This window comes from Calliphora vicina, chromosome 3, assembly GCF_958450345.1.
Source record: "Calliphora vicina chromosome 3, idCalVici1.1, whole genome shotgun sequence".
Lineage (NCBI taxonomy): Eukaryota > Metazoa > Arthropoda > Insecta > Diptera > Calliphoridae > Calliphora > Calliphora vicina.
In genome coordinates this window covers 131,235,969-131,253,367 of record NC_088782.1, presented here as the reverse complement: position 1 = coordinate 131,253,367, position 17,399 = coordinate 131,235,969, and the positions used below count along the sequence as shown (strand labels likewise).

The following is a 17,399-nucleotide window of genomic DNA, read 5'->3' as shown; positions in this document are numbered from 1 at the left end:
CTGTTGTTTTTGTACATGTTGTATTTGTTGTAGTTCTGTCGTCACCTTCTATAGATTCGCCTTGGCACCTTATTAAATGCACCTTGGTCGCTACTTTATTAATTTACTTTGTTTGTATGTGTGACACCGACAACGCTTGATGGAAAATCAAAACCAAAGTAAATTAATAAAGTAGACTCAGTAGAACAGCTGACTATTTTTTTACTTTGGTCTGAACTGTCAATTCACTTGTGGTTGTTGTGGCGAAAAATACAACAAGCCCAAAAGCAAAAACAACAACAGGCAACTTTGACAGCTCAGACCTTAAACCAAAAACAAAATTGCTTATGGTTTTTGTAAATGTTGTATTTGTTGTAGTACTGTCGCTACTTTATTAATTTACTTTGATCAAAACCATTTTGATTTTTAGCATGCTTGATGTCACTTTTTGATAGTGTATGGTGTTTTCTCATCAATCACGAAGTCATTTACAAAAATATTTCAAGGCGTGAGGTTGATGAGTGTGTCGGATGAAGAGAATAATTTTTATATTACATATTTCACTTATTATTTTAGTTTTTTTGTTTATTCTCAACATGTTGTCGTTATTTCAATTAAAGTTACATCCGATATTGACATTTTTAAATACATTTTAGTGCAAATAAAAATTAAATATAATTCCCGCTATTGGTGTTAACACCACAAAATCAAAAATAAAATGCAGATTGACGAGTAATCAATCAAGTGTACATCAAAGCATCAAATTACACATACACGAAAGTGACATCAAGCATTTTGATAGTATATGGTGCCCAAGGCGTATTTAATAAGGTGCCATCCAAGGCGAATTTATATAAGGTGGAGTCAGTCAAACAGCTGATAATTTTTTTTTTCGCTTTTTGGTTTTAACAGTTGTCAAAGCTTGTTTTTATATTTAAATATCTACATATTCTAATCGTATTAACAAAATATTTATTTTTTACATAAATAAGTAAAGCCCTCACTATACAATTATCTACATTACATTAAGTTTTAATACATATTTGTTTATTTTTTCATTTTTGTTTTTTGACATTTGTTAAGACCAATTGTTGTATTTGTAGAACTGATAGCACCTTGTATAAATTCGCCTTGGTGCCATCGGCAGCACAGCTGATTATAGAAATAGCACGCACAAATGTCAAACTACATATATAAAAAATATTAAAAAATAGGCCGTACGTCCGTATGTCAAACTCTATATATAAAAAATAAGTGAATTCGCCTGTATTTATTTCAATTCGCCACTGCTGTCACCTTGTTAAATACGCCTAATGGTGCCCAAGGTATATTAATTATAAGGTAGTGTCATCGGCGAATTCAGAATACTGAGCGAATTGGTTATATTTTTTTTATATGTAGTTTGACATTGTGCCTGCATTTGAAGGCGAATTGGCTGGAAGGGAAAAATGTCAAAAACAGCTCACAAATAAATCAAAGCGAATTTTTGTTAAACAAAAAATGTTTATAAATTTGAATCTGTTTGTAATTTAATTTGATGTTTTTAAAAATAAAACTAATTTCGTGTAGTATTATTATTGGTTTTAAAACATAAACGAATTTAACAGCAAAGCAAAGTTTGACATTTACAAAATGTGAACAAAGTTTGACATTTACAAAATGTAAACAAAGTTTGACATTTATAATGCACTACGGCGAAAAATTAACATAGTAGCAAAAAACGATCAGCTGGTCTGATAACACTACCTTATAATTAATATACCTTGGATGGTGCCCTTAAGTGTGCCCTCAAGGTGCATTTAATAAGGTGCCATCGGCAGTACAGCTGATTATAGAAATAGCACGCACAAATGTCAAACTACATATATAAAAAATATTCGCCTGTACGTCCGTATGTCAAACTCTATATATAAAAAATAAGTGAATTCACCTGTATTTATTTGTGTGCCTGATTCCGACCAAGGCGTATTTAACAAGGTGACAGCAGTGGCGAATTGAAATAAATACAGACGAATTCACTTATTTTTTTATATATAGAGTTTGACATACGGACGTACGGGCGAATATTTTTTATATATGTAGTTTGACATTTGTGCGAGCTATTTCTATAATCAGCTGTGCTGCCGATGGCACCTTATTAAATGCACCTTGGTTGGCAACATACAAAGCAAGGCGTATTTAACAAGGTGACAGCAGTGGCGAATTGAAATAAATACAGGCGAATTCACTTATTTTTTATATATAGAGTTTGACATATGGACGTACGGGCGGATAATTTTTATATATATTTAGTTTGACATTTGTGCGTGCTATTTCTATAATCAGCTGTGCTGCCGATGGCACCTTATTAAATGCACCTTGGTGACAGCAGTGGCGAATTGAAATAAATACAGGCGAATTCACTTATTTTTTATATATAGTGTTTGACATACGGACGTACGGGCGAATATTTTTTATATATGTAGTTTGACATTTGTGCGAGCTATTTCTATAATCAGCTGTGCTGCCGATGGCACCTTATTAAATGCACCTTGGTTGGCAACATACAAAGCAAGGCGAATTTATACAAGGTGGAGTCAGTCAAACAGCTGATAATTTTTTTTTTCGCTTTTTGGTTTTAACAGTTGTCAAAGCTTGTTTTTATATTTAAATATCTACATATTCTAATCGTATTAACAAAATATTTATTTTTTACATAAATAAGTAAAGCCCTCACTATACAATTATCTACACTACATTAAGTTTTAATACATATTTGTTTATTTTTTCATTTTTGTTTTTTTGACATTTGTTAAGACCAATTGTTGTATTTGTAGAACTGATAGCACCTTGTATAAATTCGCCTTGATACAAAGCAAGGCGTATTTAACAAGGTGACAGCAGTGGCGAATTGAAATAAATACAGGCGAATTCACTTATTTTTTATATATAGAGTTTGACATACGGACGTACGGGCAAATATTTTTTATATATGTAGCAAGGCGTATTAACAAGGTGAGGTCATAAAATCAGCTGTTTCTTAATTCGCTGTGGTTTTATGTACACTATATGTCAAACTTTGTTTATGTTTACATTTGTTATTGTAAATAACATAGTAATATTTTAATTCGCCTTGATTTTGACATTTACCGTACATTTTAACAAAAACAAATTGCCTGTTGTTTTTGCATTGTTGTATTTGTTGCCGGGACGCACTCACCTTGTTAATACGCCTTGATATGTAGTTTGACATTTGTGCGTGCTATTTCTATAATCAGCTATGCTGCCGATGGCACCTTATTAAATGCACCTTGATTCCGACGATTTTACTAGTGCTGCCAAGTTTATTTTCCTGTAAATATTCAAGCGAATTCATATTTTTGACATTTTTCTTTAAACACGAGTTGAGAAAAAAGATTTAAGAGTTTATTTTGCTAAATCTGCATTTATCAAAAAAATAAAAATAATGTTTCGTATGCCCCCACAAATTGATCCTGCTGAGGAAAAAAAGCGTGTACAGGCTGATGTACGCAACAATTTCATAATGTTTACAGTTTTATGCGTAGCCATACGTTTGGGTAACTACAAAAATCTTTATTATAGAAAGGAACATGTTTTACTAATATATTTATTTCCTTTTTAGCCCCAATTGTTTTGGATAAAGTTCAAGCTTAGCATTTGAAAAAATGATCAGCAATTTGATTCCGGCAGCTGATGTTAAGGCAGAATGCCGCCTGAAACCATAGTTAAATCATCTCCAATGAGTAAAATTACTTTTTGCAATTATGTGTGTGCTTTTATTTTTCAACAAAATGAAGTGTAGTTTATTAAAATTATGAGTGTTATCTAATGAATTAAAATGAAATATTCATTGTTATTCCTATAATTTATCTATTTTTCTTAAAGTTTAAAAGACATAAAATAAGGCGACCAGATTTTGAAAATGAAAATAGATGACATAAAAAAAAGTCAAAAATTTATTTGAATTCAAAATTTTTTACAGAAAAACCATCGGCATTCGTAAAAGCTATTTAGTTTTTCATATTGTTTGTACATTCCATATTTATGTAGTTGCATATCAGGCCTGTAACTAGGGTTGCCAGCACAAAGTATACAGAGGCGTCAAATTTGACATTTCAAAAACACTAAAATCACCTTTTTTGAAATTGTTTCGATAGAAAGAGAAAACAAATTTGCGGTTTAATACAGATAGTGCGTTAAAACAAACAACTATATAAATAAGCACAAAACCAAACCAGTTGAAATTGTTTCGAGAGAAACAGACAAATATATGTTTTTTGCCGTGTCGCCTCTGTATACTTTGTGGTTGCCAGCCTGGCTGGACTTGGCTGGATTGTCCAGCTTTTTTCATGCCTGTCCAGTTTCAAGCTAAAATTTCATTTGTCCAGCTAAATAGAAATTTTCGACAATTATATCTATATTATTTATTACTTCAAATTTACTTACTACTAAGAAGAAATGAAAAAATTAATGCCAAAAAGTTTTAGGGGTATACGTGTCATATGGAATTTATGATACGGAATTTATGAATGATGAATTAAGGATTATCAGAAGCATTTTTATATTTTATGAAAAACATAATGTAGAATTTTCATACAACTATTTTAACTCTTGAGAATGACTCTTGTACAGTTTTAGAGTTGCTCGATATAATGACCGTACTTATAAATAGCCTCAAAAGTAGGAAAAATTAAAAATTTGTTGGCACCAAAGTTAACAGCATTTTGAAAAAAATTTCGCCTAATGAACAAAAACTTTAAGACTGAAGTAGAAGACTTTAAAAAAAATATATTTTCTTGGGTAGATTTACAAAAACTTCCGCAAAAACTTCTAAAATAGCATAGTTAAATAAATTTAAAGGAATGAAATGAAAATATTTTATTAAATTTATTTAAAAACACTTTTTGTAAAAACTTGAAAAGCGACCAGGTGGGGGTTGTAGACCCCCGTTTTCAAAGATTTTGAAACACCCTCAAAATTTTAAGTTATTTTGAAAAAACGGTTCACACATTTTTAGAACGAAAAAACAGTTATGGTTATGGAAAGGCAAAGCATAAAGCTTTCATAAAATTTATTCATAAAATGTATTTTCTATGAAAACCAGTTTTATTGTACAATGTTTATAAGAAAAATGTATATAGAAAAAAACGTGACATTACTTGTTAAAATCGGTTTAAATTTGCAAAAGTTAATAAACTTTTTCGAAAAAGTTCGAAAAAGTTTTTGACACAATTTGTAATGTACTCAACAAGACCTATAACCCACGCTTTGTCTTTTTCCAAGTTTTTTCTCACTTTAGCAAAAATATATTTTAATAAAAATTATTTACACAAAACCAAAATTAACATTTTCTCAGTAATTTTTTTAATGTCCAGTTTTTTTTTGATATGTCCAGCTTTTTAGACCCCAATGTCCAGCTTTTTGCAAATCTGAATCTGGCAACACATTTCGTTCGGAATGGTTTTAATACCGTAGTTATTTCAATCGATTTTGGAATTCTGAGAAATCGTCTGTATATACAGGCCTGCCACAGAATTCCATTCAGATGGAAAGTGGAATTAATTCCGTATTTCTCAGCTATCGAATGTTTCTCTTTTCTCATTTTTCCTATTCAAATTCTATGTTAAAAAAGAAAAGGGAAAAAACTTCCGTTTGTATATACAGGCCTGCCACAGATTTCCATTTAGATGGAAATTTGGAAATATTCAAATTATATGTTAAAAAAAGAAAAGGGAAAAAACTCCCGGGAAATTTTTTTCATAATTGGGCTGATGGTTTCGTTTTTACCATTTAAAAACGTTTGTTTATTTCCTTTCAATAAATCGAAATACTTTAATTTCAAATAAAAGCGATCAGTAGTTTTGTTGATGTATTTTATTTGAATACAATATCAAAAATAAGCTTTATTATTTGACTTTAAATTTTCATTTCTCGGTTTTTTGAGCTTACAGTTCGTAGATAGAGAACATGATATTTTTTACTGGACATTTTTTGTCCAATAAAAAAAATATCAACATAAAAAATATGTTTAAAACATATTGTTGCAAATGTAAACCAAACAAAAAAGTTGAAAATGCACACAATTTACAAGTCTTGCAAAGAAAAAAGTAAAATAACACAAAACAAACTTTTTAAATTGATTTATAATAACATACAACTTATTTTTACAATTTGTTGTTCGCGTACTTTTTTTGATATTTTTTAGATTGAGAGTAAATGTATTTTTACTCTCTAAATTAAAATTACTGGATAATTTTTACTGGAAAGTACGCGAACACACTTATAATTTTAAAATATGGTCACACTGATCATCACTATTTCCAAGGCGAATCTATACATTCCTCTATAATTCTTTATGCTCGATACCGTTATATGTGAAGTTAGATCGAAGAGAAAGTAAAGAATTGGCGACACTTGGACTAGAAACTTTATTAAACATACACACATTGTAGTTTGGCTCTATTTAAATTTCCAGTAAGTATATTCATATTAAAAATATTAATTTTTGATTATTTGTTGTTGCATTTTATTTTGCCTTTTTAAATTCTATTTGATTTTTCGAGTTTTTTTTAAATTTTTCACATAATTTATACAATTTTTCATCTAATAATAAATTTTTTTTTACCAAATTTTTTTTTCATTAACATTTTTTTCACCAATTGTAAAAAACAAATTTTTTATTCCCCTAAATACATAAAAAACACCTTTGCTAAACAAAAAATGATAAAAATTTATTTCTCGTAAAAATTTACTTGGTTTATTTGCGCATTTTATTTTTAGGAATAAAATAAGCTTAAAATGGACTCAATATTTTCTTCTCCAACTTTGATGGGTCAACCACGTGGTAAGTCGAACATTAAATAATTATAGTTACACTAGTTTTTTTTTCGTGTTTTTGTTCATGATGTGAAACATGGGTTTGTTATTTTAGGCCGTCTAACTTCAGGAAAAATTATCACCCTTATCGTGGTTGGAGTAAACGTCATACGCCTACGACAGTTTCGTACTAGATTAAAGAAACAGTTTGCATTTTATCTTTAATCTAGTACGAAACAATTGTAGGCGTAAGACGTTTACGCCAACCACGATAAGGGTGATTAAAAATAAATCCAAGACGTGAAACTTTTGAGATATTTATTAAAAAATACTAAAAATTAAATTAAAATTTAAACAAAAAATAAAAAAGAATACCTAGTGTTAATTCTGTTTTAATAAATATTTTCACGACACACATTGGTGTTAAAATTAGTCCAAAAACGCTTAATTGAAATTTAAGAATTACATTTTTTTCATAATTAATATTAATAGTTTTTCATAATTAATAGGCTAAATCTAGATAAAATTCTACATCACTATGTTGTTTACTCCGTAGTTAGCTGTCAAAATTCATATAAAGTGGTAAAACTTGAAATTTATTTAAAAAAAAGTACCAATGTATGCTTAATAGGGTATTCAATTAATCGGGTTTCTGGATTAATCGGTTAATCGAGCAAATAATTAATCGGGGTTTAGATTTAATCGGTTAATAATCGGTTAATATTAAATTATTCGATTAACCGAATAATTTCTATTTTAATTTTAAATTGAAAAGAAAAACGCGAATTTTGTATACTTATACCTATAAGCATTTTGTTACTAAAAAGAACAAAAACATAAAAAACAAACAAAACATAAAGGGTACTCATTTAAACGCTTAAGTTTCCCATTTGTGCAAATGGGCAAATTTGCGCGACATGTTTCATGAACCCACCTTTTCAATTTTGTACAAGTTTATACAGAAAATTTATATTTGTCAAATAAAAATACATAAATTCAACAAAAGCTTTAATAATTTTTTTTTCAAATTGTATAAATTTTAATTTTAAAATGTTGAATGAAAGTTAAATCTTTGGAACAAATGGTGGTATACATAGTTTGGAGGACTTTGTTTATGTTCTAGCTGTTGGTTAATGTTTTCATACACAATGTCATTTAATACAATCATTCTGTTCCAAAGTTACACAATTTTCACATGCACAAAATTTTTATATTTTATTTGATTTTTATTTCTTATAAATAAAAGTAAACAAAAGCAGCTGATTCATCAAATGCACAATAAATTCAAGTTTGCGAGTCTAAATTGTCGCGCAAACTTATCGGAGTTGTGCAAACGAATTTCCATACATTTTTTGACATTTCATTTGCGAGAGTGTAAAAATGCACAGTTTGCGATGCTTTTAAGCGTTTCAACAAAACAATAAATAAAAATATACACATGTGAGTTCTTTTTTTAGATTTTAAGGAGATCTTCTGAAATAATCTTTTTAAAAAAGAATGTAATTTAAATGCTTCAATCTTAAACGATTTTTTTTAGTTTTAAACTTGACTTGAAAAAACTATCTCACTGATTGTAGATTTGGAAAAATCGAAAATAAGGCACGATCTTTTTTAGTTTTTTCTAAGCATATTTTTTTAGATTTTGAATTCTTTAATAGTATCGTTAAGTACTGATTAAAGACTCGTTTCAGTAATGTCTTTAGTTTCGTCTATTACCATGTCGTCCTTCAACTCATTATCACAAAGTTCATCATAGAATATTCTAGAAAAAATGTCATTTCCAAATTCCTTAGTTTCAGTTTCCGTACTATACTTCAAATAACTATTGCTAGAAGGGAATATTCACGAGTTAAGAATTAAATTTTAAAAAAATAATTCTGTATAAAGAGCAAAAAGGAGACATTTCGGTTAATCGGTTAATTGAAAATCGTCAATTTTAAATTATTCGAACAGTTAACCGACAAAAATTAATCGGTTAACCGATTAACGGTTAAACGATTAAACACCCTAATGCTTAATACATTGTATGTATTTCGAAAGTGTTTCGATTTCAATCGAATTACATAATAACCCCACAGGTATTGAATTATTTATTTATTTAGGTGTATAAAAATGATTTTTTTAATTAAAAAATTAAATATTTTTACTTACTTTAAAGGCTTATTTGGGTTATTTTTCATGTTAGATGGAAGTTTTATCTATATTAGTTAAAAACTTTAGAAAACTACAGGATTTCTACATTCTAATGCAAAAAAGAAAGTTTGCGTTTTTTTGCTCCATTTTGAGATATTAATACTTTTGTGTAAACAAATTTTGTTTTTTTTTCTAGATAATTTTGAGATAAAATTTACCATTTGTAAAATTTGGTTACCCTGAATTAATCGCCGCTTTCGAAACATTTGAACCAATTATATACTCTTAGCATATGCTGGTCCCAAAACCACTGATAAATACGTTCTAAACGATTGCAAAATGATGTACAAATAAGTCAAACAATTGGGATAATACAAAAATCCTTTTTATTTAACTAAGAAGCAATCTTCTACTTTATAAGATATATATGATTCAATTTTAGATTTTATCTTGACTTTTATTTGTAGTTCGTAGTTCGTCACCTAAAATGCAAAACAACGTATCATCAAAAAAATTCGAAATTGATTTTATTATTGATTACGATTGACTACATCATACGATTGACTACATCATATTACATATCGAGCCATAACCGCCAAAAAGACGTAAGTGCTGTTATGACGTGATATGTGTACAAAATTTTAAACTTTTACTATCAAAAATAACCAAGTTATAACCAAAATTTAAACTAAAGTATCATCAAGTATATGATTTTCTTCAACATAACGTATACGCTTTGAGTAATTAATTAATAAATCGTTTTTGCCTTATTTTAGGTAGTATCATAATTTTTTTTATTAAATTTGTTGCAATTGAATATTTTTTGCAGTCTTAATGAAAATTTAATGAAGAAACTTTTTTAGTTTAAAAAAGTAGTCGTTAGTAATTAAAATAAAAAAAAAACATAATAAAATTAAAAATGTATATATAAACTGCTTTTATTTAAAATAAAAAAAATGTTTTTATTTAAGTTTTTATTTTTTCATAAAAATTTATATTGATGATACGTTTTTTTGTTTCAGAAAATAACAATTCAAAAAAACGTAAGCTTTGAAAAAAATATTTTTTTTTCATAAAATATATTTCTAGAGCCATTGTAATTCAAATCTGAAAATTTTGTTTCAATATCTCAAGTAGTTTTCATTTTATATCGTTTTTTGCTTCTCCTATAAACTTATAAAAAGTGATGTTACGTTATTTTGTCGTTGTCAACATGGAACTACTTTTTTCCTAGTCGTGATAAGAAATCAAATTCAAAATTTTGAAATGAGTATGAAAAATATGAAACTTAATATTTTTCAAAGATTTTTTTAAAAAATTGATAAGAAGAACTATCTACAAAAATTACTAATTAAAAGTTTAAATCTAATTAATGTTTTAAATCGATATAAACTTGCACCCTACTTTCGGCAAATGTCGAAATAGTGATTTTTTAAACATTTTTAGTTTTCTCATTAAATAATTAAAAGTTTAAATCTAATTAATGTTTTAAATCGATATAAACTTGCACCCTACTTTCGGCAAATGTCGAAATAGTGATTTTTTAAACATTTTTAGTTTTCTCATTAAATAAAAATGTAACATCGAGTTTTTCAAATCTCTTCACAAATTTTAATAATTACAATTATTGGGATAGATCTGACATTCAACTGTTAACCGTCTGCTCAAAATCGTTGACAGTAAAGCAATTTTTTTTAAAAATAGTTAAATTTTTATTATTCAACTGCATACAAATTATACTAAAATTATTGTATTTTTTTATTATTCATTAAAAACATAACAAATCTTTTTAAATTTCAAAAATTATAAATATACATACATTAAACGAAAATTTGTTTATGATCTTTCAAATCCAAAAATAGAAATATGCATGCATGAGGGTAGATGAACAATAAAAAAAACATTTTTCTTAAAATTATGACGTATATTTGGGAAACAAAAATAATTATGTAATAAACTGGTAGGACCTAGCCTATCTCAAAAATGTATGTTTCATTCAATGAACAAAAGAATATTTTTTTTTGTAAACTTGTGTTATTAAATTTAATAAGTTGTAAATTATGTTAATTTTATGCAGGTACTCCTACAATTTCGCAACGTAAAGATGAGTTTGAGGGATCGAGGGAAAGGACTGATGTTTCCATCAACAAACACAGGTATAATTTGTAAGATGTTGTTAACATGTACATTGGGGGTATAACTTTATTAAATTTTTTTTCGGAATGAACCTCTTTCAGTTTTCTAAGTGGAATCCTTATTTTTTTGTAATTATTTAATTTTCTAAAATGTTTTATAAATTTCTTTACGAAAAAAGTACATTAAATATATGGGGGATTTCATGTCAAGTGAACCAACTTTTAAAAGCGATGTCTTCCGATCGGGATGAAATTTTCACCAAGGTTAAGCTTTTTTTTAAGAAAAAAGGGCCCATTTTGAAAAAAAAGTCAAAAATATTTTTGCTTTCGGAAAAAAAATATTAAAATTTTTTTATTTTTTTTGAATTTTTATTCGAAAGATTGAAGAAATAGCTATCTAAACTATTTGGAACACATTTTACTAAGAACAATAGGTAATAAGTTACATGGATGAGAAAAATCACATGTTTGGCCAAAATGTAAAATTTTTACCCCCTCTAACTCAGAGTTCTTGACCGATCGACATCGACCGGAAGACATCGATTTTAAAAATTGGTTCACTTGACATGAAATCCCCCCATATACATATGGGGCATTTCATGTCAAGTGAACCAACTTTTGAAATCGATGTCTTCCGATCGGGATGAAATTTGCACCAAGGTTAGCTCTATTGGATAGTAACTCAGACACAATTTTTCAACAACATCGGTCGAGAACTCTCTGAGTTATAGGGGGTAAAATTTTGACAATTTGGTCAAACAGGGGTTTTTTCTTATCCATGTAACTTATTACCTATTGTTCTTAGCAAAATGTGTCCCAAATAGTATAGATAGCTATTTCTTCGATCTTTCGAAAAAAAATATTTAAAAAAAACAATAAAAAATTTTTAATATTTTTTTTCCGAAATCAAAAACTTTTTTGACTTTTTTTTAAAATGGGTCCTTTTTTTTTTTTTTTTTTTTTTTCTTAAAATAAAGTTTAGATATTTTCCTTGAACACCTACTTGGTCGCTTAGTGGGATGCGAGTGGGATATCTATCAAAATAAATATTTTGTAACTCAAAACATAAAATTTTTGACTTTTTTTGCAAAATCAAAAACTTTGTTGACTTTTTTTTTTCAAAATGGACCCTTTTTTAATCTTTTTTTTTAGGTCAAACAAAAGCTTAGATATTATCCTTGAAGACCCTTTTGGTCGCTTAGTGGGATGCGAGTGGGATATCTATCAAAATAAATATTTTTTAACTCAAGACTTACAATTTTTGACTTTTTTTTTTGCAAATACGATTTTTTTTCCAAATGGGCCCTTTTTTTAAATTTTTTTTTGTAGTCAAAAGAAAGCTTAGGTCCATTCCTTTAAGATATTTTTAGTCCCTTAGTGGGATGCGAGTGGGATATCTATCAAAATAAATATTTTGTAACGCAAGACATACAATTTTTTAATTTTTTTTTGCAAAATCAAAATTTTTTTCCAATATGGGCCCTTTTTTAATTTTTTTTTTTGCTCAAAAGAAAGCCTAGGTCCATTCCTTTAAGATATTTTTAGTCCCTTAGTGGGATGCGAGTGGGATATCTATCAAAATAAATGTTTTAACACAAAAATTGTATGTCTTGAGTTACAAAACATTTATTTTGATATATATCCCACTCGCATCCCACTAAGCGATCAAAACCATCTTAAAGGAATAGGCCTAAGCTTTCTTTATAGCAAAAAAAAAAATTACAAAAAGGGCCCATTTTAAAAAAAAGTCAAAAAAGTTTTTGATTTTGCCAAAAAATCAAAAATTGTATATCTTGAGTTACAAAATATTTATTTTGATAGATATCCCACTCGTATCCCACTAAGGGACCTAAAATATCTTAAAGGAATGGACCTAAGCTTTCTTTTGACTAAAAAAAAATTTTTAAAAAAGGGCCCATTTTAAAAAAAAATTCGAATTTGCAAAAAAAAAGTCAATAATTGAATGTCTTGAGTTACAACATTTTTATTTTAATAGATATCCTACTCACATCTTCCTAAGTGACAAAATAGGTCTTAAAGGAAAAGACCTAAGCTTTATTTTGAGCAAAAAAAAATTTTTAAAAAAAAGTCCCCTATTGGAAAAAAATTTGGATTTTGCAAAAAAAAATTAAAAAATTGTTACAAAATATTTATTTTGATAGATATCCCACTCGCATCCCACTAAGGGACTAAAAATATCTTAAAGGAATGGACCTAGGCTTTCTTTTGAGCAAAAAAAAAATTATAAAAGGGCCCATATTGGAAAAAAATTTTGATTTTGCAAAAAAAAAATTAAAAAATTGTATGTCTTGCGTTACAAAATATTTATTTTGATAGATATCCCACTCGCATCCCACTAAGGGACTAAAAATATCTTAAAGGAATGGACCTAAGCTTTCTTTTGACTACAAAAAAAAAGGGCCCATTTGGAAAAAAAATCGTATTTGCAAAAAAAAAAGTCAAAAATTGTAAGTCTTGAGTTAAAAAATATTTATTTTGATAGATATCCCACTCGCATCCCACTAAGCGACCAAAAGGGTCTTCAAGGATAATATCTAAGCTTTTGTTTGACCTAAAAAAAAAGATTAAAAAAAAAAGTCAACAAAGTTTTTGATTTTGCAAAAAAAGTCAAAAATTTTATGTTTTGAGTTACAAAATATTTATTTTGATAGATATCCCACTCGCATCCCACTAAGCGACCAAGTAGGTGTTCAAGGAAAATATCTAAACTTTATTTTAAGAAAAAAAAAAAAGGACCCATTTTAAAAAAAAGTCAAAAAAGTTTTTGATTTCGGAAAAAAAATATTAAAAATTTTTTATTTTTTTTTTAAATATTTTTTTCGAAAGATCGAAGAAATAGCTATCTATGCTATTTGGGACACATTTTGCTAAGAACAATAGGTAATAAGTTACATGGATAAGAAAAAACCCCTGTTTGACCAAATTGTCAAAATTTTACCCCCTATAACTCAGAGAGTTCTCGACCGATGTTGTTGAAAAATTGTGTCTGAGTTACTATCCAATAGAGCTAACCTTGGTGCAAATTTCATCCCGATCGGAAGACATCGATTTCAAAAGTTGGTTCACTTGACATGAAATGCCCCATATGTATATTAAAAATATACAGTAATAAAAAGATGCATTATTTAAGAAATTGTTTATACCCTTATTGTACATATCCGCAATACCGCCTCAACTTTTAACATGCAGTTCCGAGTAAAATATCTTTCAATTTTATCATTTTTCAAATACGTCTAATGTAATTTATGTGCAGAGACAAACAATTTCTAACAACGAAAATAATTAAATATTAGTAAAAAATATTGTTTATTTATACCCTTCACCATGAGTGGCATTTCTTGTAATTTCAACATTTTGCATTTGCGACTCCATAAAGTTATAGATTGTTTTAAGATTTTATATTTTTTTAATCTTTCATACAGAGGTAGAAAATTTTATTTTTGGTCGGTATTAAAATTATATTCAAATAGTACTTTTTCAACATCATGTTGTAAGTTACATTGGACTTATCTGAATAGAATGTTTGAGTTGTGACGGTCTTGGATTATGTTTGAATCTGATAATTTCAAGGTTGTAATTTTGTTAGATGTCAGGGAACAAAAAATAAAAAAATATATCCCAGTCCAGTGTGGATCAGAGATTCCACGAACCGTTTGCAGCGCAAATCAATTCGTAAGAGTTTGTCTCTGGAATCTGCTATAGATCAAATTGGTGAATCGGTTTCAGAAGAGACCAATATAAAGTAAGAAATATGAAATGCATTTCTAACGCTTTCTGATCTTTTTTATACTAAAACAATTGAAATTTTAACCACTATATAATTGACAGCGACGGTACTCCTCGATGGCAAAGACTAGATTATGAGTGTTCAAGGAAACTGCGACGGGATTTAATGCCTGTACAAAACAAAAATGTATTTAGTTCTACTATAAATAATGGGTAGGTAAATGTTGTACATATATTATTTAATCAGTCTTACAGATACATTTTAGGTATTCTTGTAAAGCTGTGCCTGAACGCAATATAGTAGAAACGCATTCTACGGAATATTCTAAGAAATTTTCCCCAAGACACCATAAGTCTAAAATGAAATCCTATGCATTTCGTCTTTTATCCAATGATATTTCAATATTTATTTTTTTTTAATATTGGATAAAAGACGAAATGCGCAAGATAGGATTTGATTTTAGACCTATGGTTTCTTGACGAAACTTTATTAGAATTTTCGTAGATTGCGTTTCTGCTATACGATTTTTTACTTTTTGATCGTCCATACAATTCGACCCAGCCTAATGTATACATTAGACCGTCTCACTTTTCATTTTTTCAAATTCCTTCAGGCACATCGGTTTTCTGAATCTACTCTAAAAACCAAGAATTTTGGTGTATAACACTTAAATATGGATGAACAGGAAGTGGTCTCTCAAATCGCTTTTTCGTTTTTTAGGCAAAATGGATTTTTTCCAAAAAATTAAAAAATCTTGCTTTAGTAATTTGCTTCTAACTCAAGCAATTCTTAACGGATTTGAACCTAATTACATGCATTAGAAAGCTAATTAAATTTCCTTTAATTAGCTTCCCGTTCATCCATATTTAAGTGTTTTACACCAAAATTCTTGGTTTTTAGAGTAGATTCAGAAAATCGATGTGCCTGAAGGAATTTCGAAAAAAGTGTAAATACTGAGACGGTCTAGTATACATATGTATATGTATATTAATGTTAATATTATACTCTATTTGAATACAGTGACAACCGTTTGCAGCGCAAATCAATTCATAGAATCTTGTCTTTCGAATCTGCTATAAATCAAATTGGTGAATCGGAGTTAGTAGTGACTGATTTTGACGATACTATATGCAACTCAACTAATATAAAGTGAGAAAAATATGAAATGCATTGCGAAGGCTTTCTGATAATTTTTTATATTAAATCAATTGTAATTTTAACCACTATATGATTGACAGCGATAGGACTCCTCGACGACAGAGAGTAGAGAATGAGTGTTCAATGAAGCTACGACGGAATTTAATGACGGTACAAAATCGTAACATCTTTAGTTCTACTGTGAATAATGGGTAGGTAAATGATGTACATATTTTATTTAATCAGTCTTACAGATTCATTTTAGGTATTCTCCTAAGGCTGTGCCTGAAAGCAATACAAATCCTGCCCCATTGTTTGACAGCAACAAAGAGAACTCGACAGCTAATAATCAACGCATTCGGAAAAGAAAATTCAAAATGTAATTTTTTTTATTGTATATAAATTAATATACATATATATTAATGTTAATATTATACTCTATTTGAAGTGGTAATACTTTGTCTGCCTGGTCGCCTTTCTGGGATAGAAATAACACTTCAAGCCGACTAAGCAGGAGACATTATGTCACCGATTTTTTGGATTCAATGGAGCAATAAGAATGTGTGTTAGTTAAGTGGACAATTTATTTTTTTAGTTTTATTTTCATTGTTTTGTAATAGTTTTATGGGTCTATTACGAATGGCAACCGAACTAAAGTTGCGTTGTCAGCTTCTTAAATGGTATTGCAATTTATTTTCTGAAATTGTTGTTTGCCCTCTGACAACGCAACTGAAGTTCGGTTGCCATCCATAATCGACACATGAAGTTAAAATGTGTTTGTGACTTCTATTATTAATGTCTTTGTTTATTCTTCACAATGTAATTACAGACAAATTCCGGTATAACGAACGATATGTTGTCAGGCCCATTCGTTAAATTGTAAAATTCGTTATATCGAGATGTTTTTTTTTTAATTTTGGACAACTTTTTTTTTTTTTTGGAATTTAACTAAACTTATGTCGTTTTGATCCTTAGGTTGGATGAGCGGTATGACATTAGGAGGCATTAATATCGTCCAACCCTAACTTCATGTTGATGTGAAGGAATCAGTTTTCTTTCGCTTAGAATGCGAACGAAATCTTTCATTCGATATTGTGAAAACAAGCAATTAAAATCACTATAGAAAAAATGACAGCAGCTACTATTAAAGATACTGTAACGACTTATTTTTACATTCTTTACTACTTTTGTTTCTTATACTTTCTGTTCGTTATATTGAGCGTACCATTTTCGAAATATTCGCTATATAAGCTTGTCAATGTTAAAAATTTGGTCGTTTGTTTTTTTTCATCATTCGTTATATCGAGCATATAATTTTTGAAACGTTCGTTATATAAGGTGGCCAATGTTACGAATTTGACCGTGCGTTAAATCGGATTTTCGTTAAAGTGAGATTCGTTATACCGGGATTTGCATGTATTTAAAAAAAAAAAAATCAATAAAGTGTAATA

The 17,399-nt window shown here is 28.5% G+C and overlaps 2 protein-coding genes across 2 annotated transcripts; both read left to right on the top strand.

Moving 5' to 3' along the window:
* The first annotated feature begins 3,322 nt into the window (after nucleotides 1–3,322).
* Nucleotides 3,323–3,844, top strand: LOC135954570 (uncharacterized). Its single transcript, XM_065504761.1, has 2 exons — nucleotides 3,323–3,536; nucleotides 3,602–3,844. Exons 1-2 carry the CDS (start codon nucleotides 3,425–3,427, stop codon nucleotides 3,631–3,633), a joined length of 144 nt encoding a protein of 47 aa, XP_065360833.1. The 5' UTR covers nucleotides 3,323–3,424; the 3' UTR covers nucleotides 3,634–3,844.
* Nucleotides 3,845–14,909: 11,065 nt separating this feature from the next.
* LOC135953305 (uncharacterized) lies at nucleotides 14,910–17,396 on the top strand. Its single transcript, XM_065503131.1, has 5 exons — nucleotides 14,910–15,023; nucleotides 15,832–15,960; nucleotides 16,050–16,160; nucleotides 16,214–16,327; nucleotides 16,397–17,396. Exons 1-5 carry the CDS (start codon nucleotides 14,977–14,979, stop codon nucleotides 16,503–16,505), a joined length of 510 nt encoding a protein of 169 aa, XP_065359203.1. The 5' UTR covers nucleotides 14,910–14,976; the 3' UTR covers nucleotides 16,506–17,396.
* Nucleotides 17,397–17,399: the final 3 nt, after the last annotated feature.

Coding starts and splice junctions, on each gene's coding strand:
- LOC135954570 (XM_065504761.1), top strand. CDS start 3,425: ATGTTTCGTATGCCCCCACAAATTGATCCTGCTGAGGAAAAAAAGCGT. Junction 3,537..3,601: donor ATGCGTAGCCATACGTTTGG/GTAACTACAAAA, acceptor TTTCCTTTTTAG/CCCCAATTGTTTTGGATAAA.
- LOC135953305 (XM_065503131.1), top strand. CDS start 14,977: ATGCCTGTACAAAACAAAAATGTATTTAGTTCTACTATAAATAATGG. Junction 15,961..16,049: donor TGCAACTCAACTAATATAAA/GTGAGAAAAATA, acceptor TATGATTGACAG/CGATAGGACTCCTCGACGAC. Junction 16,328..16,396: donor CGGAAAAGAAAATTCAAAAT/GTAATTTTTTTT, acceptor CTCTATTTGAAG/TGGTAATACTTTGTCTGCCT.